Source organism: Miniopterus schreibersii, assembly GCF_964146895.1.
Source record: "Miniopterus schreibersii genome assembly, chromosome: 12".
Taxonomy (NCBI): Eukaryota; Metazoa; Chordata; class Mammalia; order Chiroptera; family Miniopteridae; genus Miniopterus; species Miniopterus schreibersii.
The window spans coordinates 6894421-6920008 of record NC_138112.1 but is presented as its reverse complement, the minus strand read 5'-3'; the positions used below and the strand labels follow the sequence as shown (position 1 = coordinate 6920008).

Here is a 25588-nt window from a genome sequence, read left to right as displayed (position 1 = left end):
TCAGAGTCCCCTGGGTCTGACACGGGGTAGTTGGTAGATGTTGTGCTGGCGAGCCAGGTGACGGGCCTCTTTCCCAGCTGTTATCAAGACTAGAGGATCAGTGGAAGCAACGTATTGGTTGCTTTTGCCTTGGTTTGAAGAAACCTCCAGAAGGGGTGTGTGTGTGTGTGTGTGTGTGTGTGTATTAAATTTAACTGACAGTGCAGGAGCCTAGGATGGACATCTCAGCCTAAAATTTACATATTCAGCCCCAAAGTAATTGGGTTTACTTGCTGTTCTTGGGGGGAGGGGTCCAATCTGGGTGGTGAGTAAAGGCCAGTTATAAGGGGCACATACAGAGGGAGGTGGGGAGGGGAAGAGACCCCCAGAGCCAAGCGTGAGCATCTGCTCTGTAAACCCTTGATTGACTAGGCTGCTCCAGGAGAGTGGAAGAGAGGGACTTCTTGGCTAACTGAAGGTCAACCAAGAACCTTGTCTGTTTCAGTCCTTGTAGTTTCCTGTCATTCATCAAAGTGAGAGTCCATTTTTTCTACTTTCAGTGAATACAATTGATTGTTTTTATGATAGACTATCCTGCTTGCTTAGAAGACGAAAATGCTCAGGAAGAGAATCAGTCATGAAAGGTATACTTAATTGGGATTTTGTTGTAAGTCAGTCTGTGTGTGTGTGTGTGTGTGCGCGCGCGTGCATGCGCATGCGTGCGCGTGCAGAAAAAGCTCATATTTTGCTTCAGAAATATTTCTTTAATAAGAATAAAAATAAAAACAAGGATCAAAGGATCCTTGACTCTATGGTCTGGTCTTATATCTTCTTTGGAAAAACTTCTGTTTAGGTCCTTCGCTCATTTTTAAATTGGGTTGTTTTTTTGCTGTTGAGTTGTATGAGTTCTTTATATATTTTAGCTATTAATCCTTTATCAGATACATAGTTTGCAAATATATATTTTTTCATTCTGTGGGTTGCTTTTCACTTTGTTTCTGGTTTCTTTCTTCTTTCTTTCTTTCTTTCTTTCTTCCTTTCTTCCTTTCTTCCTTTCTTCCTTTCTTCCTTTCTTCCTTTCTTCCTTTCTTCCTTTCTTCCTTTCTTCCTTTCTTCCTTTCTTCCTTTCTTCCTTTCTTCCTTTCTTTCTTTCTTTCTTCTTTCAATATATCTTTATCGATTTCAGAGAGAGGAAGGGAGAGGGAGAGGGAGAGATAGACACATCAGTGATAAGTCATGGATCGGCTGCCTCCTGCACGCCCCCGGCTGGGTATCGGGCCTGCAGCCCGGGCATGTGCCCTGACCAGGAATCGAACCGCAATCTCCGGGATCCTAGGTCGACACTCAGCCGCTGAGCCATACCAGCTGGGCTGTTGCTGGTTTCTTTTGCTGTACAGAAGCTTTTTGTTTTGATGTAGTCCCACCTGTTTGTTTATGATTTTTTTGGTCTGTGCCTTAGGTTCATATCCAGAAATTATTTCCAAGGCCCATGTCAAGGAGCTCTATTCCTGTTTTCTTTCAGTAGTTTCATGGTTTCAGGTCTGACATTTATCTTTAATCCATTTTGAGTTAATTTGTGTGACTGGTGTAAGATAGGGGTCTAGTTCCATTCTTTTACATGTGAATATCCAATGATCTCAGCATCATTTATTGAAGAGACTGTCTTTTCTCCGTAGAGTATTCTTGGCTCCCTTGTCAAATCCTCATTGACCGTATATGCTTGGGTGTATTTTTGGGCTCCCAGTTCTGTTCCATTGATCTGTTTGTCTGTTTTTGGAGTGTAATGCCTCCTGTTTTGTTCTTTTTCAGGATTTCTTTTGCTATTTGGGGTCTTTTGTGGTCCATATAAATTTTAGCAATGTTTTTTCCTACTTCTGTAAAAATTGCTTTGGAATCTTGATAGGGATTGCATTGAATCTCTAGATGGCTTTTGGCAATATTGACATTTTAGCAATATAATTCTTCCAGTCCATGAACACAGGATATCTTTTCGTTTATTTGTGTGTTCAATTTCTTTCAGCAATGCCTTACAGTTTTTTGAGTAGAGATCTTTCACCTCCTTGGTAAAGTTTATTCCTAAGTATTTTATTGTTTGTGATGCTGTGCCAAATGGCATTGACTTATTTCTTTTTCAGATAATTTATTGTTAGTATATAGAAACACTACTGATCTTAGTATATTAATTTTGTATACTGCAACTTTACTGAATTTATTGATTAGATGTACTAATTTTTTGGTTCTGTCTTTAGGATTTCCTATATATAAAATCATGTCGTCTGCAAATAGAGACAATTTTACTTCTTCCTTTCCATTTCTAATACCCTTTATTTTTCTTTCCTAATTGATCTAACTAGGACTTCTAGTACTATGTTGAATAGGAATGATGAGAGGGTGCCCTTGTCTCGTTTCTGATCTTACAAGGAAAGCTTTCAGCCGTTCACTGTTGATATAATACTAGTTTGGGCTTGTCTTATATGGTCTTTATTATGTTAAGATATGTTCTTCCTGTGCCTAATTTATTAAGAGTTTTCATCATGAATGGATTTTTGTCAAATGCTTTTTCTGTATCTATTAAGATGATCATATGATTCTTTATTTTATTAATGTGATGTATCACGATGTTTGATTTGCATATGTTGAATCATCCTTGTATCCCAGGAATAAATCTCACTTGATGATGGTGAATTATTCTTTTGATGTTCTGTTGAATTCAGTTTGTTAGTATTTTGTTGAGATTTTTTACATCTGTGTTCATCAGGGATATTAGCCAGTAGTTTCTTTCCTAGTAGTGCCCTTTTCTGGTTTCGGTATCAGAATAGTGTCCTTGTAAAATAAGTTTGGGAATGTTTCCTCCGCCTCAAATTTTTGGAAATTTGAGAAGAATTGATGTTAATTTTTCTTTAAATGTTTGGTAAAATTCACCAGTGTAACCATCTGGTCCTGGATTTTTCTTCATTGGGAGATTTTTGATTATTGATTCAATCTTCTTACCAGTAATTGTTCTATTCAGAGTTTCTATTTCTTCCTGATTCAGTCTTGGCAAGTTGTATGTTTCCAAGATTTTTTTTTCATTTCTTCTAAGTGGTCCAGTTTGTTGGTGTATAGTTATTTATAGTACCCCCTTATGATCATTTGTATTGCTGTGGTATCAGTTGTCATGTCTCCTCTTTCACTTATAATTTTGTTGACTTTGGTTGTCTCCCTTTTTTCCTTGGTTAGTCTAGCTAAGGGTTTGTCAATTTTGTTTATGTTCAAAGACTCAACTCTTAGTTTGGTTAATCTTTTCTATTCTATATTTAATTTATTTCTGCTCTAGGTTTATTATTTCCTTTCATCTGCTGACTTTGGGCTTGGTTTGTTTTTCTTTTTCTAATTCCTTAAGGCATAGAGTTAGGTTGTTTATTTGGGACCCTTCTTGCTTCTTAATGTAGACATTTATTGCTATAAATTTTGCTCTTAGAACTGCTTTTGCTGCATCCCATAACTTCTGCAATGTTGCATTTCCAATTTTGTTTGTTTCAAGAAACTTTATTTCCCCTTTTAATTTCTTTTTTGATTCATTGGTTGTCCATAAGAGCATTGTTTAATTTCTATGTATTTATGAATTTTCCAGTTTTCCTCTTATTATTGATTTCTGGTTTCATGCCATTATGGTCAGAAAAGATACTTGGTATGATTTCGGTCTTCTTGAATTTGTTGAGACTTGTTTTGTGGCCTAACATGTGGTCTGTCTTAGAAAATATTCCATGTGTGCTTGAGAAGAATGTATATTCTGCTGTGGTTGGATAGAATGTTCTGTATATGTCTGTTAAGTTCATTTCATCCATAATGTTCGAATCTGCTATTTCCTTATTGATTCTTTTGTCTGGATGATCTATCTGTTGTTGAAAGTGTTGTAAGTCAGTTTTGAAGATAGGTTGTACCTTTCCTTTTATGTTCTGGAACTCATTCCTCTCCATGACAGCTTTAGGTGGTAGGAAGGGGCCAGGAAAATGATGGCCAGTTTACAGATGGATAAATGGAGGCCAAAAAAGCAGGATTTTAGAATACACCAGAGTCCATAGCAGAGCCAGATCTAGACCCTGTTGCTGGCTTCTAGTCCGGGCTTTCCCTGATGGACAGTGGTGTTACATTTCTGGACCAAGAGGTGAGAGTTGTCCTTAACAGTGAAGTGCTCAGAGAAGAGGGTATGAACTGAAGAGGGTGGCCTCAGAACTTGTGGGAGGGATCTTCTCACTCCCTGGAGTGAGCCAGAGTGTGGAGAGTAGCAGAGGACTTGGGCGTGCTGCCTTTGGGACCTTTCCCTGCTCCCCTTAATATGAACTTCGTACTCTTTAACCTTTTATGTAATTAAAGGCCCTTCTAATTCCCCGGGCTTCTACACTACCACCTGTTTGAGTTAATTTCTTATTGTTGACACTCACTGGCTGTGAGACCTTGGACACGTGAACTAAGCTTTCAAACATCAATTTTCACATCTATAAAATGAGGATAATCTTAGAACTAATGGGAGAATTAAATAGCATATAGCATGTAAAGTAGTACAGTTCTTATTTCATAATAAACATTTATACATGTTATTGTTAATATTCTTATTATTACTATCTATGCAGCAGCAGCGTCAATCCTCATTGCAGGGCAACCTTTGCAGGACCCCTTAGGACCCTGGGACCAGAAGAGTTAGGGTGCAGTTGCCAAGTGTCAGTTACCACTGTTAGGCTCCTTCATGTGCATCACCTCATTTAAACCTCCTGACAACCTATGGCCTCGTTTCTGAGTGAGTGCTGCTCCCTGGAGTTGTGCAACTTCAAAGTCCCGCTTGTGGGATAGGAGAAATGTGTCATTACCTCTTTAGCAGGTGAGGAAACTGAGGCTCGGAGAGGTTTGATTGCTCTGGCCTGGAAGTCTGGGAGGGCTGTGGCATGGCTTCGTGGTGGAGCTGTCGGTGCTCCTGTCGGCCAGGTTCATACAGCTCACAGCCAAAGGAACAGTCAGTAAGCTGTATGCAGACCCCTACTCTCAGTTTTTTGGTGCAGTGGTTATCACCCCAGTGATAGCATTGAAGACCCCAGAAATGCTTTGCTTCTTGTCAGTTGTTGAAATAGGATATGGGTACTAGAACTGGGAGATCACTTTGTAAATTATATAAATGTCTAACCACTATGCTGTACACCTAAAACTAACATAAAATTATGTTGAATTAATTGAAAAATAAAAATTTTAAAAGCAAAAAAAAGAAACACCTATGGTAATTTAACTTAAAAACAAAGCACACACACACATAATTGGAAGTGGAAGTGGAGAGAGATTCTCAGAGTAGGGAGAGAGCAGGAGATTCTGGGAAGAGACGGAACAAGGGAATTGTGTCTATAGGGATCCCTAAGAGATCCCAGTGTTGTGAGAAGGTGGCACACCTTTTGGTCAGTGAGCAATGAGGAGGAAGGCTCCTGCTTGGGAGAAAGGGCGGGAGGACCAGAAGGCACATGGGGCTGAGGAGGGCTGGCTCCCTTCCCTCTGAAGACACCTCAAGTGAAGACTTAATTGGCAGGTGTGCTGGGGATGTTAGGGGCCAGGTAGTGGCAGACATTAGCTTGAAATTTGTGGGCAGGTGGGGTTTTGATTCTGGCCATCCCCCCCGGGAGGGGCCTGCTTTTGCTTTCTCCATAGTTCAGGCCGTATTGCTGAACCCTATCCTGGGGAGATGCATGTTGGAGAATCCCCCCCAGATTTCAGGTGAAGGCCTGGGACAGATGACTCTGAATGTGCTTTGGGAGAAAGGAGCAGGGGAAGTGGGGTTGAAAGGAGAGGAGGCCAAGGCTCAGGTAACAAATAGCTTTGAGGCTACTATATCTGAACCTCTCATCTGAGAACCCCCAAGTGGACACTAGAAAGAAGACAATTGTTGATGTCCAGGGGTTGAGGGGATGTCCCATTAAATCATGGCAGAAATCCCCCTGGGGTTTTCTGGCCTTTTAACTTGACTCCTTGCAAATGCCAAGACTGTGGTGCTATCTCTTTTAAACAAAACAAAGCTATGAAAACCCGAGATTGTCACTGCTCCCTGGAACTCAGGGGTCAGTTCTGCCTCAGGCTCACAGGCTCAGCTTGTCTCGTCTGGCTGAGTCCCCCCAGCATCTGGACCCACTGTTCCACTTTGCCTGCCCCACAGAGCAGGCTCTTCCCCCTGAGAAGGAATCCCGGGCTGAAGTGGGAGCGCAGCCCCAGTGGCCCAGTCAGCACCTTCCCATTACCAAGCTGTGAGCCTCTGAGCTCCTTTACAGCCACATTTACTGTCTTTGTCATCTGCTTCCAGCTTCTCACACAACACCATTCATCTTTCCTTCTCTTTTAGAGTTGTCCCAACTTAAACGTGTCATTTACAGATGGAGAGATGAAGGGACTCACCCAAGGCCACACGGCTGGGACAGGGGCAGTCGGAGTGCTGAGTTTATTTCTCTTTGTTGCTTCAGGAAGGTTGGTGCTCCTGGGCCACAGAGCCCACCATGAGCCAGTTACCCACCCGCCTTCTGTCACAGTGACCCCTCTGTCATCCAGAACGGCTGAATACCCATGTACAGGAGCCCTGAGAGTACGGTCTTGCCTCTCCAGGCCACTTATCCATTGCAGGTGGACCCCCCCCCCCCCGAACTGTGGGGCCAGGAGTATTATGGGCTGGAGTTCTTGAAGGCTCCGGCTGGAGGGTGGCCTCCTGGAGCTTATCAACTTGTTGAAGTGAAATTCTTTCACAATCATAGTACCTATTCGGACACCTAGTATGTACCAGGAGCTTCATATAGGTTCTTGTCTAAGCTGTCTGGGGATTAATAACCCCATTTTAAGAAGGCAAGGGAGGCTACAAAGTGGATGTCAGGGTGTACCACCTGTGGCCAAGGAAGCCCAAAGCCGCTGAGGGCTTCCCCTCGGGGAGATCCCCAAGTTGGCCCAGCATGTCTGGAGGCAGCCTAGTCCGTCACAGCAGGCTCACATTCCCGTTGAGAGAGGGTTTGTGCCATCACATTGGTCACCACCATGCCCTGATTAGCCAGTCACAGAGGCGGCTGGGGAGAAACAGGTGAAAGGCAGTGCTAAGGCGATGCTCCGAATCAGTACTTGGACTTCAGGAAGATTTGTAGGTTGTTTTTATTGGTTTCAGAGAGAGGCAGGGAAAGAGAGATAGAAACATTCAAGAGAGAGAAACATCGATCACTGTCTCCTGCAAGCCCCCTACTGGGGATCGAGCCCGAAACCAGGGCATGTGCCTTGATCGGGAATCAAGGTGACAGCCTCCTGGTACATGGGACGACACCTAACCAACTGAGCCGCACCGGCCAGGCTGTTTTCACTGCAGCAAATTCACTGTCCTACTTGTATTTTATTTAAAATAATTCACCTCGGGTAAGTTTGTACTCACCTCCGTAGGGTGATAATGCCATCAAAACTTGGCCAGGAGTGTTGGGAGCGGCTGGAGAGGTGCCATTTCTTTGATCTCGTCCCAGGGCAGGGCGACCTGCCCATCCTTACTTATGCATTGCTGGTTTGTGTACAGTTCCTTGGAGGTGGCAGTCATTAGTATCGTTTGGCTTTATCTCCCAGTTCCTGGGGAAAACCTGCAGAAGACTGGCTCAGAGTGGGTGGCTCTCCTCCCTCCTTTTTCTCTCTGTGTTTTGCCAGCAGTGGTAAGAATGTTTTAAATGCTATGCTTCTTGCACACATTTGATGTCTGCATGGGTCTTGGACATTGACATTGGGGGAGAAGGTAAGGTAACAATGATCTTAATGAGAGCTGGCACTTAGCAGTATCATATGCTGGGCATGGTGTTAGGGACTTTACATGTGCTATTGAAATTAATCATTACTCAACTCTGTGAAGTCCCTACTGTGTGCCCACTTCTACAGGCAAAGAAACAAGCCCAGAGAAGAGAATTAGCTTGCTCAGGGTGGTAGCTAGAAGTGGTAGAACCAGGGCTTGAGCCCAGGTTGGATTGCGTGAAGGAGTCCTAGCTTCCTGTGTAGCTGTAGAGTGAGTGTTTGTACTGGCCAGGGGCTGTGTTCCTAAGGCTATTGGGTTACTGCTGGTGCTAAAAGTGGTAACAAAGGAGTTTCCAAGGCTCTCTGGGCTGAGAATTGAGTGGCAGGAACAAGGGACAAGGTGGACCTCTGTTTTCTTGTGGGACATAAGAGGACCACAGGGTGCCAGTGAAAGCCAACGCCACCAGGACAGCACAGAACCTTCTGATGGAGTGAGGTTTATTAGGTGGGATGAGAAATGTCTTCTCACACTAGAGCTGCCTCGGTGTTGCCTTTTGACCCATTCCTAGGGCTTATCGTCTACAGAATGGACATTTCGCCACATGTGAGGCATCCAGCCTCTGACCAGGCCACTGATGGGAAAACGATTCTAGAGACCTGAAACCCTGCAGCCTCCGGCTACTCCCCCGTCTCCGTGCCCAGCCTGGGAGCCTGTTCGGCGGCTTTCTCAGTCCTCCGTTTGATTGAGGCCCTGCCCCATTCGTTCATTCACCCTCCCGTCCCGCAGAGAGGCCAGACTGCAGACCTTTCTCCCCCTTCGTTGTCGTCAGTGTCCTGGGCCCGTTGACAGGGCTGGTTGTTTTCCGGTCAGCCCACATCTGCCCAGCTGCTTCCCTCTTCCCGCTCCCCTGAGTGTGCGCACCTTACAAAACTCTGGGTCCGTATCAGTGTCTGTCGTGTTGACAGAGGAGAAGTGTTGGGGAGAGCGTGCCTCCCAGCTGCTCTCGGGGAGCACACCTCTCCTCGAGCGAGAGAACAGGCAGTGCCGGCCTCTGGAGCTGGCAGCCCGCGCTGTTCCCTGTCTGATAAGAGGTACTGTAAATAAAACTGTACACCGCGGTCCGCTGGAAAATGCCCGCGTCTGTTCTCATTGTTCTGACAGCTTACGCTTTTTTTGGGTCTGCTGTTTTGGTACACTCTGTACTTCCTTATGTAAGCAGGCATGCATATCTCATCAGAACATTCAAGATGTTTATTTTAAAATCTCAAGGAATTAAAAGAAAAAGGACACGTTACTCAACATCAGATGCTGGCAAAGGCTGGGTGTTTTTCCAGTGGTTCCTGCCCCCTCTTATTAGCATGGGGGTGGGAGAGATTTTGGAGAGGGAGGGGCGTTGAATGTTTTTCTTCTCTCATTGGCTTCTGCCTTATTTACTTTAGAGAGACACCAGCCCACATCTGCTTGCTTTCAGCCTCTCGTTCAGCCTCTCCTCCCCTCCTAGATGCTTGGGACCCCCGCCCGGTTCTGGTGGGGAGGGCAAGTAGGAGGACCCTGTGCTTTGCCAAGAAGGAGAAGCCAGGGGTGGTGAGGGGAGGGCAGCTGCGGGGAGCCCGGCGCTTCTGCTTCTGCTGGATTTCAGCTCTGTTGTCCTTGGATTGCTGGCCGTTTAGAGAAAGCTTCGGGGCTTTGAAAGCACTTTCCTGGCATGTCCCTCAATTGATTCCTGCGAGTCGGATGATCCTGAGCTCAGAGCGAACAGGCTGCCACACAAGGAGGCCTTAGACCAGCTCTAGCCTCCATGTGGGCTGAGGCAACTGCCTCCTTTCTCTTCACCTGCTTTGCACCCCCTTTCTCCTCTAGCCCTTGCCTAGCTTTCTGGGAGCATCAGGAAGTCGGGGAGGAAGGGGAGAAGTAGAGGTCTGGGAAATTCAGAACAGGCAATGCCTGCTCCCCCCAGTGTAGCCCTTAAGACGTCCTTGAGCCCTCACCTGCAGGACCCCTGGGAGACCAGCAGGGGCAAAGGTGTCTGTCTGTCTCTTTTTTTAATGCTCACCCAAGGATATGTTTTTTAATTTTTTTAGAGAGAAAAAGAGAGAGAGGGGGAGAGAGAAACATCGATCGCTTGCCTCCCATATGCCCTGATTGGGAATCAAACCCACAACCTAGGTATGTGCCCTGACCGGAATCGAACCTGCAGCCTTTTGGTGCACGCTTCAACCAACGGAGCCACCCGGCCAGGGCTGTCTGTTTGTCTCTGTATCACTGACTCTCAGATAAACTCAGTGCCCGGGCTGGGAGTGGGGGTCAATTGGCAGACCTCTGCCAGCCAGTTGAGGTCCACTCTTGCTGTGGGAGGGCTTCTTAGGCAGGTGGCTCCTGAGTATATGGAGGGTGGGTTGGTTCTTTGCTGCAGGGGTGTGAGTCCTGGGCAGCTGGGCAGGGAGCAGAGGGCTGATGAAGGGAGATCTTGCTCCAGAGGAGGTAGCCAGCCCACTTCCTAGCCTTTCCTTTCTTCTCCCCGCAATTGCCTGGGTTCCAGCCAGAGGCTGTGGGCCTTGAGTTGTGAAAAAAGGGCAGTAGAGAACCCAGTAGAGTGTGTAGTAGAAGGACTCTGCCACCCCCTAGGGGACAGCCTGGCAATGCCCTGAGTGCCCACGGCCCCTTCCCAGATCAGTTCTGCACCTGGAAACCTTTGTTTATCAGGCATTTAGTGAACATAGTCTGCGTGTCCGGCAGGGAGCAGAGCACGAGGGACAGAGAGAGCAAGACAGATGTTGCCCGCTCTCGTGGAGCTTGCGGTCTGCGGGGACGATGGAGCAGAGCCCAGCAGCTCAGGGCTGCGGATGAGGCTCTGGGGCTCGCTGGGCTGGTGTAAGAGCCGGGTGCTGACTAGCTGCCAATACTGACAGGCTGGTCCTGTGACAGATATTCCTGTTCTCTCAACAAGACAGTCACTCACCTTCAAATCAGAGGGACAAGGTGTGTGTGCAAGATTATAGTGAAATATGTCTTTACAAATGTGAGCCTTACTTCGCATAAGATAAATGACCCCCAAATAACTGTACGTCGAATTTCAGTAAAATCAATCATGCTTTGCACAGAGGAGTTCTTCAAAGGAATCGTGACCCAAGCCTGACTGGCTGTGAGAGCTACTCCCTCCTGGTTCTGCGTATCTGCCCTCAGACGGGGGCCGAGCACTTTACCCACCTTGTCAACCCTCTAAGGGACTACTTACTCCTGCTGTTCCCATTTCCTAGATGAAGCAACAGGTCCATTGAGATTAGGCCACTTGCTGAGGGTCATTAGCTTGGCTGATTTGAACTCTGATCTATCCAACCCGAATCTGAGCTCTTAACCACACTCTGCTGCTTCGTGAGGTAGAAATAACAGCAGTGATACCTTAGGTCTGCAGAGTGCTCGGGGCATAACAGAGTTGTGTGTTTGTCAGTGTCCATTACCTTCTCCCATCCTTAAACAACCATGAGCAGGGCAAACAGGTGTGGTCATCCCATTGTACAGACTGGGAAGTAGGTTCGTCGAAGTGTGTGATGCCACAGCAGCGTGTGGCTGAGCCAGGCCCGGGACCAAGCTCTGCCCACCTGGACCTTGCCGTCACCACCTCTAGTTCACTAAGATCTGTAATTGCCAGGAGGAGAGCCCAGGTCTAGCCCACTGCATCCTGTGGTTCTCCCTTTGCTATTTACTCTCTCCCTCCACCCCACCCCCTCCTTCCACCCCGCCTGTCTCTGTCTCTGTCTCTGTCTCTGTCTCTGTCTCTGTCTCTGTCTCTGTCTCTGTCTCTGTCTCTGTCTCTCGCTCTGCCAGTCAACTGCATTCCCAGCGGCCCCCTGCCCTGCCGTTGCATGCAATGGGCTTTCCCGCATAGTGGTGCCGCTTGTCCTTGGTGTCAGCTCACGTGAGGCCTTCTCTGACCACCCCATGTAAAACAGCACCCCTGGCCCTCTCGATCCCCCTTCACTTAATTTATTTCTCTTCTTATCACTGTCACCACCTTTTTAATGTTTAACTTTTAAAAATATGCTTTCCTCCCTGGAATGCACGCCCCTTGTGGACAGGGATTTGTCTCTTGTTCATGTGCTTCAGTTCCCCTTTGGCATATATTTAATGGACACCCAGAAAACATGCCCTGTATATAGGGAGGACATGCTGAGGGGTGGCCATCCCTGAACTGTGCCCTGGAGTTCTCCCCGCTCCAGGATGAGCTTTGGGAAACTGTGGGGCTCACTGCTGCCGACATGTCCATATGCACCTGCTGGGTTTAACTGGCACCCCCTTCCCCCCGCACCCCCTCGCAGCGCTGCTTTATAAATGTACCAGTGGCTGAATGATGTCACCGTAATGCATTTTGGGAATAGCCATGTGGTTTATACACACTTGAGTTGTTTTGAATGCAAACCTGACATCATACCGAAGGCAGCAGCGAACAACATATGCACAGTAAACAGGCAGAGACTGTCTTATTGATTAACAGATGAGGCCTCTATTATCGATCAAAGCTTGGCGAGGAAATTTATCACTTTTAATTTCAGGGATGCCAAACATTTCTGCCTCTGAGCCAGCCATTACTGAGACAATTTAAAGGCGCAAGCCTCCCTGGGAGAGGCGTTAGAGGGGTTCTGCCTCCCTCTGCTGTGTCTGTGCCCTGGAACTGCCCGTTAGCTGTTGGGCTCGCCCTGGGGGGGGCTGGAGTTGGAGAGGGGTGTCCTGGGGCTTCCTGGATGGGAGCTGACGCCCATGGTGTGCATGTGTGAGGAAGGTTCTGACTGGAGCGGCTGAGGACAGGGACTTCCACGCACTCAGCTCAGTTTTGTGACTTCAGCAAGGCAGGCAACGCGGGAGGACTGAGGACAGCCAGATGTGGCGAGGCTCGGGCCAGGCCGGCGACCTTGCCCCGACCGCGTGCGCTGATCTGTTTCATCTTCCTCTGCGCTCGGTACACATCCGGCCCTTGGTGCCCTCCCTGCCCTCTCCTTCCTTCCTCTCTGCCCCTCGGTCATCACAGCAGCGCGGAGGCAGCCACATCCATGGCTGTCTTCTAGGAACCCTCCTACCACATCCCTTTGAAGCGGAGCTCTCGGCCTCCTCGCCCCATCGCAGCCCCCATCGCAGTCCCCACAAGGTGGCTTGTTCCCGGGGGGCCCTCCTCTTTCTAGACCCCACTTCCCTCCTCAGGCCTCCCTTCCCTTTTTTCTATAGGGAGCCGTGAGAACTGATAGAACCAAAAAGAGAAATACAATTAAAATCCGATCCCTTACAGATCCATGGAAAATCATTGCTGGCTAATGATTTGGGTCTGGGGGAATTTCTCTTTGTGAAGGGCTGGGGCCGCCCCCGCCCCAGTCTTCCCACTCTGCCCATCTGCTCTGAGGCTCAGGCTGCATTTCCAGTATAACTGTCACCTGTATGCCACCTTTATGACACAGGGTGACTGCGTGGACACCAGGCTTCTTGGCTCTCTTCGTAGCTCTGTGAGCCCCCTCATAGGTCCTTGGGCCCAGGGTTGCCCTGCAGCTTGAAGGGAAACCCAGAGGGATCCTGCTGTCCTCCCTGCCTCCAGGCAGAATTCAACTCCAGCACCTAAAACAAATGAGAGTATTTGCTTTTAAAGCATCTAAGGAAAAGTGGTTTCATATCTTTCTTGGTGCATTTTATCACTCATTCGTTTTGTCAGTCAACAAATGTTTATGAGCACCTTCTAAAGGTATATCCTGCTCAGTAAGGTCAGTGCCCTCGTAGGGCCCAACATTCTAGATCTACTCTGAGACTCTTATACCCTTCACTGGCAAGAACTGTTTATTGGTGTTAATTTAAGACTGTATTGGTACAATTCACATTCTGAGTTCTAGTCCTAAAGGGTGCTCAGATAGTCCAAGGCAAAGGTTTTGAACTTTCAAAGAGCAGTGGAACCATTTTTTCCAAGTAGAATTTTACACAGAACCTTGATGCATACAAGGGGTACCTTGGATTTTCACTCCTTTGATTTGGGAGAAGGAAGCTGAGAGCTCACCTTCTTATCTATGAAGCATCTTTGCAGATGGAACCCAGGAAGCTGAGGGGAACAAGGGTGAGGCGCAAAGGCTCTGATGTCAGCTGCTGGCTTCGACTCCACCTCTGCTGTTACCCACAGTGGGACACTGGGAAGCTGCTTCACCTATCTGAGCTTGAGTTTTCTCATATGCTAAGTGGGGGGAGTAATAGTGTGTGCTTTAAAAGGTTTTTAGGGTCAAATGAAATAATGTATCCTGCAGTGTGTGATGAAGCCTCAGGAAATAAATCTGAGATGCTTTGAAAACAGCACTAGACTGTTTCTACTACAACATGTATAAGAAGTAATTCTGTCTCCTATGAACTTTGATGCAAAACCAAAGCACAGGCTCACTTACAGGAGTGCTAAGACATGTTGAAAGGAACAAATGCAATGACTGATTGGGGAGGGCAAAGCAGTGAAGGGCTGGGGTGCTTGGTGCATGCATACTCCAGTTTTGGAAACAGAATTTGACTGGAATAGACAGAGGAATGAGACCAAGCATTACTGAAGCTCAGAGACTCAGGGAGGGTCGAGTGGTGCCCACAGAGGGCCAATGAGGACAACTCCCTACGGAGCTGGGCTGCTAACTGGGTCAGATTATGGAAGGCCCGGAAGCCAAGAAGAGGGATTTAGAATCCAGGCACACTGTGAGCCATTGTATCTTCTTGAGCAAGGAAGTGTGAGGAATCCAGGGCCTCTAAGGAGCCTGCATCTGTTCGTTGGATCAGAGGGCAGCTGGTGGTGTAGCAATCGCAAGGGCTTGGGTAGGGACAGTGATTATTGACATGCAGTGGGAGAGATGCATCTAGAAGACATTTGAAAGAAAACCGTCAAGGCTTACAAAAGTGCTCCCTGGATAACATGTTAGAGTCTTGAAGACTATTCGCAAGCGGTAAAAAGTCCTGTTTATCTTGACATGACACTGTCGTTTTGAGCCTTGCAAATAAAGTTTACCAAATTGAATTGCACTGAATTGGTTAGTTTATTCCACAAATATGATCAGGAATAGGTTCTCACTGGGCATCAGGCCGATAACGGGATGACATGCTCCCCACGCTCCCTCCCTTGGGAGCCTGCAGCGTGTGGGAGATGGAGGCTGGGCCACAGGCGTTTGTAAGAGAGCATGGTGCCGCTCTGACCTGCACCCTACAGGGTGCTGTGGGAGCAAAAAGAAGGGCTCCCTCTCCCAGGCAGTGGGACAGGGTAAGGCAGCTGCTGAGGAAATGATGAGTTGAGGCTGTACCGTGGGGACAGGGAGCGGGGCAAGAATGCCAGAGACAGGAGGTACAGAGGGATGTGCGGAGACCTTGCGATGAATGAGGAAGGGTCCGGCTCGTCCAGGGAACCGGAGCAGCTCAGCAGGGCTGGGGACGAGAGAGCCGAGTGAGGACAGAGAGAGGCGGGAAAGCTCAGCACGTCAAGAGCACTTTGTGAGCATCGCTAGGAGTTTGGACTTGACCCTGAAGGCACTAGGGAGTCGTTCGGATCTTTTAAATGGTCAGCTGTAGGCGATGGCTGGGTGGACTGGGGGTTCAATTCTGGACACTGAGTTGGGGTTTATCCAAGCAGAGGATGTCAGGAATTCTTGTTTTCCCGTGAAGTATAATCTAGGCAACAGCATGTTTCCCTCGTTGTATCATTCACTCCTTTTCATCCTTCACCTGGAGCCAGCCCCCCAAAATCCCCTTCCTCCTGGGGTGTCTCAGCTGGAGCCCGGCTCTGATTGTCTTGGTTATTTGGGTTTTTCCTCCTTCTCTCTGAGAGGGCCTAGATAGGGGAACTTGGAGCTCATTTGGGTGGGGAATCACATCTTGGAGCGTCTGATCTGGGTCGGCTGCTGGGGCCAGGGATTCTCTCTGACTCCCTTCATAGGTGTTCACCCCCTTCCCCCAGTGTCCACCTGCACGGTGTTGGCCCAGCACCCCACTTCCTAATGGAATGTCACTCTTGGACATAAATGACTGCTCCTCTTTCTTTCAGCTGGTGCCAAAGCCTTTGTCTGTGACCAGTGCGGCGCCCAGTTCTCGAAGGAGGATGCCCTGGAGACACACAGGCAGACCCACACTGGTGAGTGGACTTTGATTCCCATCCCAGGCCCTCCACAGTGTGACAGCACGTGCATATGAGGTATCTCGGCGGCACCCCGTTTCAGCAAGGTGATAACCGGTCATCCATCTCCTGGGAGCCGTGAGTGGGGCTGGCTGTGCCAGATTCGGCTACTCTTGCACCTGGGGCTGGCTGGGCAGCTGTGACTTTGCCCCATAAGAATAGTTACCCTGGATTAGGCCAAGATCTCTGTCTAACAGGCCACTGAGGTCCCATCTTCACAGAGGCTTCTACTACTCTTAGAAAGTCTGTAATGTCGCCTAAGCATCCCCTTCCCTCCGAAGGGTCAGGGAGGCTCTTATATCCCATGTGACTAACTCTGAAACCCTCCTGTGGCCGCAGTGGGCTGGTCCCTCTGCGAGGGTCGAGTCATGGTCTAAAAGAAAGCAATGTGTCCACAGGGTGCGTCTGAACAGTATTAACAAAGCACAGTATCGCGTCATTTGTCCTCAGAGCATTGGTTTCTCAGCGCCAGCAGCGTCTCGTCATTGTGATCGGCGGCGTCACCATCGTGGGTGTACCTCGCACTCACCCGATGCTCACAGTGCCAGGCCCTGTTCTCGGTGTTCCCTGACCTCATCTGGCCAGTCTCTCAGTAAACTGTAGGGCAGCAGGCGACTCCCATGTCAGAGACGAGGAACCGGGCTCAGAGGACCACAGCGTGACTTGCCCGAGTGAGTGGTGAAGGTGGGAGGGCACAGCTCAGGCCGCCTGCCCGGGGTTAACCCTGGCTCTGCTGCTCACTGTTTGCAGCACTGTGGTTAAGTTACTAAAACTCTCTTAATTTAATTTGGGCTTCCTCATGTATTAGGAAGTGGAGTAATAATAGTACCTACCTCGTAGCACAGAGTGAATAAGATATTTTATTTGAAGCGCTTTGCTGAGTGTTTGGCCCATAGTAAGCATTCAATACGTAGTGGTAGGTATATTTAGTTTAATAAGTGTTTGAGTTTCTCTAATGTTCCAGCACCGTTGCACGATTTAAGGTGTAGTAACATACGAGACAGCATTTCTCATGGAACTGATTCAAATAGGGAGAGAGTATAGGCAAATCAGCGTGATAATGTACTGCCAGGTGATGGTAAGTGCTTAACCACAGCAGGGTAAGGGTAGAGAGTGATAGGGAGAAAAGCGGGGTTTCAGGTCACATGCTCAGGGAAGGCCTCTGAAAGGGTGACATCCGAGCACAGCCCTAAAGGGAGGGAGCGGTACAAAGTTCCCCAAAATTTGCAAATGATACATCTGATCAGGGACTTGTAGTTATAAAATATAAAGAACTCTTATGACTCAATAATAAAATGCAGATAACCAAAATTTAAAAATGGCCAAAGGATCTGGGTAGACATTTCTCCAAAAATAAACAGTGAGCATGTGGAGTGACGCTTGACATCGTGAGCCATCAGGAAATACAAGTCAAAATCACCATGAGGCACTACTTCACACCCGTTAGGATGTGGCTACAATAAAAATACAGGCAGTGAGAGGTGTTGGCGAGGATGTGCAAAATCAAAGCCCCCGCACGCTGCTGATGGAAATGCAAAATGGTGCAGCCACTTTGGGAAACAGTCTGGCAGTTCCTCAAAAAGTTAAACAGAGTTACCATGTGACAGAGCAGTGCCACTCTTAAGTATGTACCCAAGAAAAATGAAAACATACATCTATACAAAGACTTGCACGTGAATGTTTATAGCAGCATTATTAACAGTAGCCCAAAGGTAGGGATAACCGAGTGTCTCCCCACTGATGAATGGATGAACAAAAGGCAGTTTCTCCATACAGTGGAATAGTATTCAGCTATGAAAAGGAATGAAGTGCTGACACATTCTACAATACAGATGAACCTTAAAAACATTATGCACTGTGAAAGAAGCCAGGCACAGAAGGCCTCATGGTGTATGATTTCATTTATATGAAACATCCAGAGGAAGCAAATCCATAGAGACAGAAAGTAAATAGAAAGAGCCAGGGGCTGGGGAGTTTGGGGGAAAATGGGGGTGATGCTAATAGGTACAGGGGTTCATTTTTGAGTGATGAAAATATTTTAAAATTGGTTGTGGTGATGGTTACACAACTCTGAATATATTAGAAACTATTGAACTATATATAGTCACTCTTAACTACGTGGATTTGAACTGTGCATATCCACTTACATGCTGATTGTTTTCAATAAATATACCTGTATTGTTTTTGATCTGTGGTAGGGAGTCCGTGGATTTGGAGGGCTGACTCTATGCATTGATCTACGCCATTTTATACAGGGGACTTGAGGATCCATGGATTTTGGTATCTGTGGGGGGTTATGGAACTAAATCCCCCATGGATACTAAGGGACAACTATGTTTTGGGGAGTCAAAAGTTATACACAGATCTTTAGTTGCATGGGAGGTCAGTGCCCCTAATCCCTGCACTGGTCAAAGGTTATCTGTATGTTAAAAGCATGAATTGTACATTGTATGGTAATGAATTATATCTCATTAAAGCTGCACACTTTAGAGAAGGGGGAAAGTAGCTCATTACAGGGTTTGAATGGAGTATGACATGACTTGATTTGTGTGTTTGAAAGATCACCCTGGCTCCTGTGTTGATTAAGTGACCACAGGAGTGTTTCAGTTGTTAGTTGCTGTACAAGAGTTGATTGAAGCAATAGTGTCTTTTATCCCAGGCAGTTCTGTGGGTTGACTGTACTCACTTGGGCAGTTTTCACCTGGGGTCTCGCTTGGGGTTGCAATCTGGTGTCTGGCCCAGAGTCATCTGCAGACTCGCCCGGGCTGGTGTCTGGAATGGCTTCCCCAGTCCCTCGTGAGCTCTCAGTGCTCTTCCAAGTGCCCTCTCTACAGCAGAGTGGCCTGGACTTCATGATAGCTCCAGGTCCAAGAGTGAGGAAAGAAACTGCCAGCCTCTTAAAAGCTGGGCTGGGAACACGCACCATCGCTTCTGCCATATTTTATTGATCAAAGCAGCACAGATCAGCCCCAGGTTCAGGGGTGATGACTAGAGTCCCCTTCTGAGAAGCAATGACGCATATAGGGAAAGAGGAACTGATGGCAGTCATCTGTGGAGTCAGGGCTCGGCCATCACAGGGGATAGGGGTGGAAGAAGGAAGCCCAGTGAGCTGCTGCTATTATAATTATTGTCCTAAGTACTCCCTTGTCTTTCCGCCTCACAAAGCTGTCTCTCCCTAGTGGAAAACAAGCCTCCTAGAACTGGTGTCATGGGCTTTGGACTGGTGCTGCCCTGGCCCGTGGCAGTGGGAGGAGAGAGCCCTCCAGGTGAACTATTAACTCCTGTCAGCGCCTGCCAGCCCCGTTACAGGGAAAGTGACTTGGCCAGGTGATCATGTTCAGGGTTCTAAAGCTGGTTATCTTGAAGGCTGGGGAGGAGCCCGGCCTCCCAAGGTCCCAGCCAGTCTCTAGACCACATGGAACCAAGAACCCCACTCTGGAAACCCCACTCTGGGGCCGGGGAGACTGCTGTGGGCCAGCCGTGACAAGCAGCTTATTCTGTCCATCCATATTAAACTTGCAGGAGCAGGAGCAAGCTGCCCACTCAGCCAGGGCTAGGGGAGAGGCATCATCCCTGAGGGAGTGGTAAGGGGGCATTTTGTTCACAAGCAGACCCCTCACGCTTACTGAGCACCTTCTTGTGCCTGGCACTCACTAGGGACATGGCAGTGATCAACACAGACACACTCCCTGCTCTTCCCCCTACCCCCAAGCAGCTTTCTCGAGATATAATTCACATACCATACAGTTCACCTGTTTACAGTGTACAGTTCAGTAGTTTTTGGTATACTATTCTGTTAATTTTTAAAACTGTACTAAAATGTATGTAACATAGCCTGGCTGGTGTGGCTCAGTGGTTCGGTGTCATCCCATGCACCAGGAGGTCACAGGTTGATCCCAGGTCAGGACACATGCTGGGGTTGCGGGCTCCCTCCCTAGTAGGGGGCGTGCAGGAGGCAGCCGACCGATGATGTTTCTCTCGTATCAGTGTTTCTATCTCTGTATCTGTCTCCCTTCCTCTCTCTCTCTAAAAATCAATAATATATAAAAATATTATTAAAAATCAACATGTTTTAAAGTATATGTAACATAAAATTCGTCATTCTAACCATTTTTAAGTGTACAATTCAGTGGTAAAATGACTTTCAAGCCTGTTTTCAGATTTTGGGTGTTGATTCAGCTTTGAAAGTCAGGACGTGTCCTCGGACCAGTGACTTTCTAGGACTTATTAAGTCAGTGAGAAGTTCAAAGCAAACGGTCAGCACTTTCCTGAAAGGGGTGTTTCCGATGTGATGGTCAGCACTTTCCTGAAAGGGGTGTTTCCGATGTGACTGGAAGGAGCCTGGATTTGGAGCCAGAAGCCGGGGGTGGGGCCTCTACTCCCCCACCTGGTGGGTGAGTGACCGTGACTTGTCACTCATCCTTGCTGCCCTTCAGGCCCTCCCCTGCGGAAGGAGCACAGTGCCGATCCCACAGCGCAGGGCGGGCCAGCACCTAGCCGTACTCTCGCTGTGTCTCCAGGCTGAGAGCTGGAGCTCTAGGAAGAGGAGAGGAATGGAGCAGATGAATCCCAGGGAGGCTGAGAGGCGAAGCTTTGGGAAAGGCCTCCCTGAGAAAGGCGCCGCCAGCGGGGCGCTCCTGGGCAGAGGCACAGCCGCAGCCTCATGCTCGGGCAGGCTGGGCAGCCAGGTGGCTCTTCCCACGCGTGGCAGAGCTCGTGTGTCACTCTCAGCGCTGTTTCAGGCGGAACCCAGACAGAGCCTCAGACTTCTCTAATCACTGGGAGAACATAACTGGAAATGTACTTGCCATCTCTGTTCTCAAAAAGGGACCCCCTGATGAAGGGAGAGGCCTAATTACCGGGAATGCTGAAGGTTACACTAAATGTATTGGACTGGGAAAAGTCACCATGTGCCAGGCATTGTTGGAGAGCCAACAAGAGAGCAGAGAGAGCGCTGAAAAAGAGGAGGAATGGAGACCCTGGGACAGTAAAGGAATGGTAGTGCCACCTTGTATTTCTGACACTTTAGTTTATAAAACACTTTCCTGTGTTATACCCATTTAACAGATGAGAAAATGGATGTCTAGAAGCCACGCACTAGGAAGTGGAGAGCTGGGACTTGATCCAAGTCCAGCTCCAGTGCTCCTTCCACAACTCCCCACTGCCTGCACGTTGCCTTACTGTTTAAAGAGAGCATGTCAGAGACCACTAGGCTCATGGTCCTGATTTGGCAGGGCTCTTTTGGATCCCTGTGGCCCGTTTGATTAAGAATCCTCAACACCCTGATGCCCACGTCTGCCTCCTGAGAGGATACAGTTTCCCTGAAGCAGACTGGTCTGGCAGTTCCATGCCCAAGGCCGCCATATGGGGACTTCACAGAGCCAACATGTAGCATTGCATCCGTGGGTCACAGTGGGGTTGTACAGGTATTCTTCACCCTGGAAAGTAAATTTAGTAGAAAGTATTTCCAGTTCCATTTTAGCCAGAAGACTGTCATCTTCACATCTGACCCTTTTGACCCCACTTAGCCTGGATTTCTATCGTGGTGCTGGACTCCACCTTGTCCCCTCCCTCCAAGAATTTGTGGGCTCACGCCGGGGCTCAGGGAGGCCACACTGTGGTTGGGCTGGGCTTGGGCTCTGTTGCCACACTTCAGTCTTCTGTTTTGGTACAGCGAAGACACTGAGGAGATAAACAGAGATCACTTTACACCTTTTATATTATGACAAATACATATTGCAAAACACTGCTGCTTCCAAAATGTTTGGGTTGCAGAGCAGCGAGGAATTAACAGCTACGCAGCTCCCGCGATGCTTTTACTTCATTTACACATCAGAAGGTTTTTTACACTTTCCAGTAAAATAAAAAGTGAGAAGGCACACATACATGCGCGCACTGGTGCGTGTGCGCACACATACACACACGCACACATGCCCAGTGCACCACTTGGGTTCTATATCAAGAAGGTCTTAAATTAGTAAGTAGTTCTTTAAGTGCAGATAAACTGATAAATACCATTAATGGCTTAATTTATATTCTGGGTTTGAAATTTGACACATGGACACTATCTTGGCTCAGGAAACACAAGTGGGTTTGTGCCAGAGGTTTTAATGACCGATCAGTAATATAAATTGCTGCATCACTGAACAGAAATAGCTTCTCCATGTCATTTGATCTGGAAACTTCTCTGGCCAGGCAGCAGTTAATAAATTTAAAAATAATTACCCTCTTTATTCAAAGTCAAACTAATTAGGAGTGGTTTTTACAAATCATAACGTTGTCTAAGCCACTGTACATCCCCATTTGGGACTTGAACAGACCTAGGGGCAACAGGCGGGACTGATGGCATGAATTAGAGGGCAGGGGAGATCCCTGGGCTGCTGAGCTGAACTGGGGTGGGGGTTGGGGGGGGGGCGTTGGGTCAGTCTTTAGCAGCCCTGTGGGGTAGGGAGGAGGGCTCAGTGAGGAGGCATTGGGGGTCACTTGTTGGAACCTTCAACTTTTTAAATCCATATGTGGGGAACTCAGAGCAGCGCCTTCCGGTGGTCTGAATGTGGGGAGATGGGCCAGTACTGGTGGGCCCGGCTGGAGCCTACAGAGCAGGAGGGGCAGATAGATGTGCACACAGGTCCTTGGGGAGGGTGGACCTGCCCAAAGGCCAGGGAGTGGGTAGGATGGTCTCTAGAGGGCTCTGCTTCCTGGATGAGGTTGAGCCTTAATAGGTAGAGCAGGTTTGTCTTGCAGGCTTCAGGGAAGAGGGACCCGTGAGCCTGAAGACAGAGTATAAAGTTCAGGATTTTTGGTGCATAGTGACACCCAGAACCTTGGATCTGGTGCCACGCTGTCTAGTTTCAAATGCTAGCCCATCACTTTCAACTTTATGATCTTAGGGAGGTTGTTTTAACTTCTCTAAGCCTTGTTTTCCTCTTTGTCACATGGGCATTGATGGCATCTGTCCTTTAAGGGGTATTGGGACGATTTACTCTGATAGTTCATGTAGAGCATCCAGTGTAGGCCTCATGCAGAGTCAGCTCTCAGTGAGTGGTAGTGGTGGTGATCCTCACAGTATTACCAGGATTCGTCGGCAGCCATGGGGGCCACCCATTCCCCACCCGGGCAGGGAGAGGTGAGGGCCTGGTCGGTGGTAATGGTGGTGGAGGAACAGGAATGGTGGGGTCTTCCAGGGTCCCTGACTTGCTCTGACTGGGACGTTTCCATGTGCCCACAGAACTGACGGCCACTGGAGCCATCTTTGTGCAGTTGGGGAAGGTGGGGGCAGAATGAAGGGCTAACATGTGGAACAACCCCATAGAGCAGGTTCTTGTTTAAGGCCCTAGTGCCTGAAAGCTCAGGGGACCACCCCTACCAACACCTACACAAATGACACATGGACCTAGGCCAGGCCTGCTACGGAGCTGGGATCAGCACAGCACCACGCAGGTGTCCACCCTCCAGACACACAGCTCAGAGGAGGCCTCATTTGTCAGTGCCCTTGAAGGCTCAGGAGGTCTCCACTGGTGTCCTGCCCATGTCTGTGGCCATCAGGAGCCCGGGCATTCTGATCTCCTTCCTTCCTGTATTCAGGGCCCTCCTGATGCCCAGATGAGGAAAAGAGGCAGACACAGATGGCTAAGGTCATTCCTGGGTTAAGAGTTTGGAGGCTAGGAAGAGTTCGGGGGCTAAGGCTTCAGGGATGCCTTAGAGGCCCAGGACTCTATGTTAACTGGATCTCTAGACCTGTTCCAAAGTAGTTCAGCTCTCTCCTCTAGCCCCTAACCTGCCCCATCAGGCCTGCCAGGTGAGTGACTTGGATTTGCTGCCCATCAGAGTAGTCTATGCAGCCAGTTCATTTTGTCATTTCTCATTCACTTATTTCCTAAATTTTAAAGTTCCTGTTATGTGCAAGGAGGTTGGTAAACCCAATACCTAATGGTGAACAAAACTTGGGCCCTGCCTCTTTGAAGGTACAGTGTTGTGAGGGAAATGAGCATGTAGGGTAGACTTGATTTGGGAACAGAGAGTATAGTAGCTACACTCTAATGGATACTTGGGAGTCATGATTTATTAAAGCCTCAGTACAGCCTAAAACCTAGACATTTTTTCCTCCCTCTCCTTCACTAGAAAAAACTGAGACCTGGACAGGTTAAGGAAAACCAGCCCAAGGTGGAACTAGAAAGTGGGCCTCGGGCTCCTGCACCCCCGAGCCCATGTCGTAATGCTCTTCTTTTCCCTCCCTGTGGGGGCCTGGGCATTGAACCCAGTATGCACACCCAGGGAGTCAACTCTGCCCTTCAGCAGCCTAGGAAATTGGGGCTCAGAAGCCCATATTTGAAAAGGGGGTCAGTTAAGAACAAACAAGCCAAGCTAGAATTAGGCCCCACGAGTTCTTACTTCCAGTCCAAGGTTCTCTCCACCCTGACTACAAAATAAGGACTTTCTTTTACTGGCCTAGAAAAAGTTGCTTAGTTTCCACATTCCTGTGTCACACAGGAAGCATTCAAGCAGATGCAAATGTTGAGATGCCGGTTCTCATCCTCTCTGTGTTGGCTGCAAGGGGATCCTGCAGACCAGAAACAGCCAACATACCTGGCCTGGCGGCGAGGGCAGGGGCTGTGCTGTGGGATCTGCTGGCCCCTCTGGCAGGGAGCAGGCGCTGGAGGGAGCCCTGCCCGGGGTCCTGCATCTCCACCGTGAGGAAGGCTAGAAGGCTCCTTGCTGCAGCATTGGAAGGAAGAGGTGGTGAGGGCCCGCGCGGGCACACACACTCTGCAGCTGTGTGACCACTCCCCGGGAAGGTGCAGAACTGTACCCCCACCTTGGTGTTGTCTGCTACCTGTTTACCCCTCTCTCACTCCTGAAATGTTAATATGGTAAGAAAAGCTTCAGGGACAGTCTCTGATTCCAAACTTCAGGGTAGAAAGTGAAGTCCTTGTTTGGAGGACTTTCTGTGGCTGGTGAGCATGGGAGCAGCAGCAGGAGGAGCAGGCAGGAGGGGACTTAAAGGGGAGCAGCAACATTCTTTCCCTCAGGGTGGCTGCCAGCTTTGCTCCTCTCCTGCCCAGAGCTGGCACAAGGGGCAGCACTGGGCATCGAGTGACCACGTCAGGGTGGCTGGCCCCTGTCCCACAGCAGAAGGAAAGCCAGCAACTGTTCTGGCCCCTCCTCCCAAGGTCAGCCTCCCGATGCCTGGCCCCAGAGGAGCTGGGGAATGGAGAGGGGCCAGGTGATGAGAAACAAGTTAATCTACTTAAGACTTTACGTGGAAAAGGTAGGGAAGCTTTGAGCCCCTGCCCACGCTGGAGGGTAGTGGAGAGGACAAGGTCATACGCAGACACGTGGACTCCATGCAGGTCGGTTGACCTCCTCATTGAAAACATAATAGCATTTGACTTTTCTAAATATCAAGGGTGATTTGTATAGCATTTCACAAGGTGTGCCAAGAAATCGAACATGAGAAAGCTTGAGCCCTGGAGCGGCCACAGGACGTCAGAGGCTCTTTGGGAGGGAGGGAGAGTCATGTGCTGCTGTGGGTACAGTCGGTGCACCAGCAGAGACCTAGGCTCGACCTCGCTTCATGCTGCTACTCAGAGGCATGTCGAATGCCTAATATAGAGTTGTATTTCCCAGCACAGGGCGCCCGGCTCCGTCGGAGCTGCTTGCTGTGGAGTAGGGAGGGACAGTCCAGCTGTCACCTGCTGGCC

General features: G+C 48.6%; 1 protein-coding gene across 2 annotated transcripts in view; it reads left to right on the top strand.

Moving 5' to 3' along the window:
• ZBTB16 (zinc finger and BTB domain containing 16) overlaps nucleotides 1–25588 on the top strand; it is a 181631-nt gene that overhangs the window by 104858 nt on the left and 51185 nt on the right. For both annotated transcript variants that reach the window (XM_081153335.1, XM_081153336.1), the window contains exon 4: nucleotides 15759–15845. In XM_081153335.1, the coding sequence (XP_081009461.1) occupies nucleotides 15759–15845 (87 nt within the window). The remainder of the gene's footprint in view (nucleotides 1–15758; nucleotides 15846–25588) is intronic.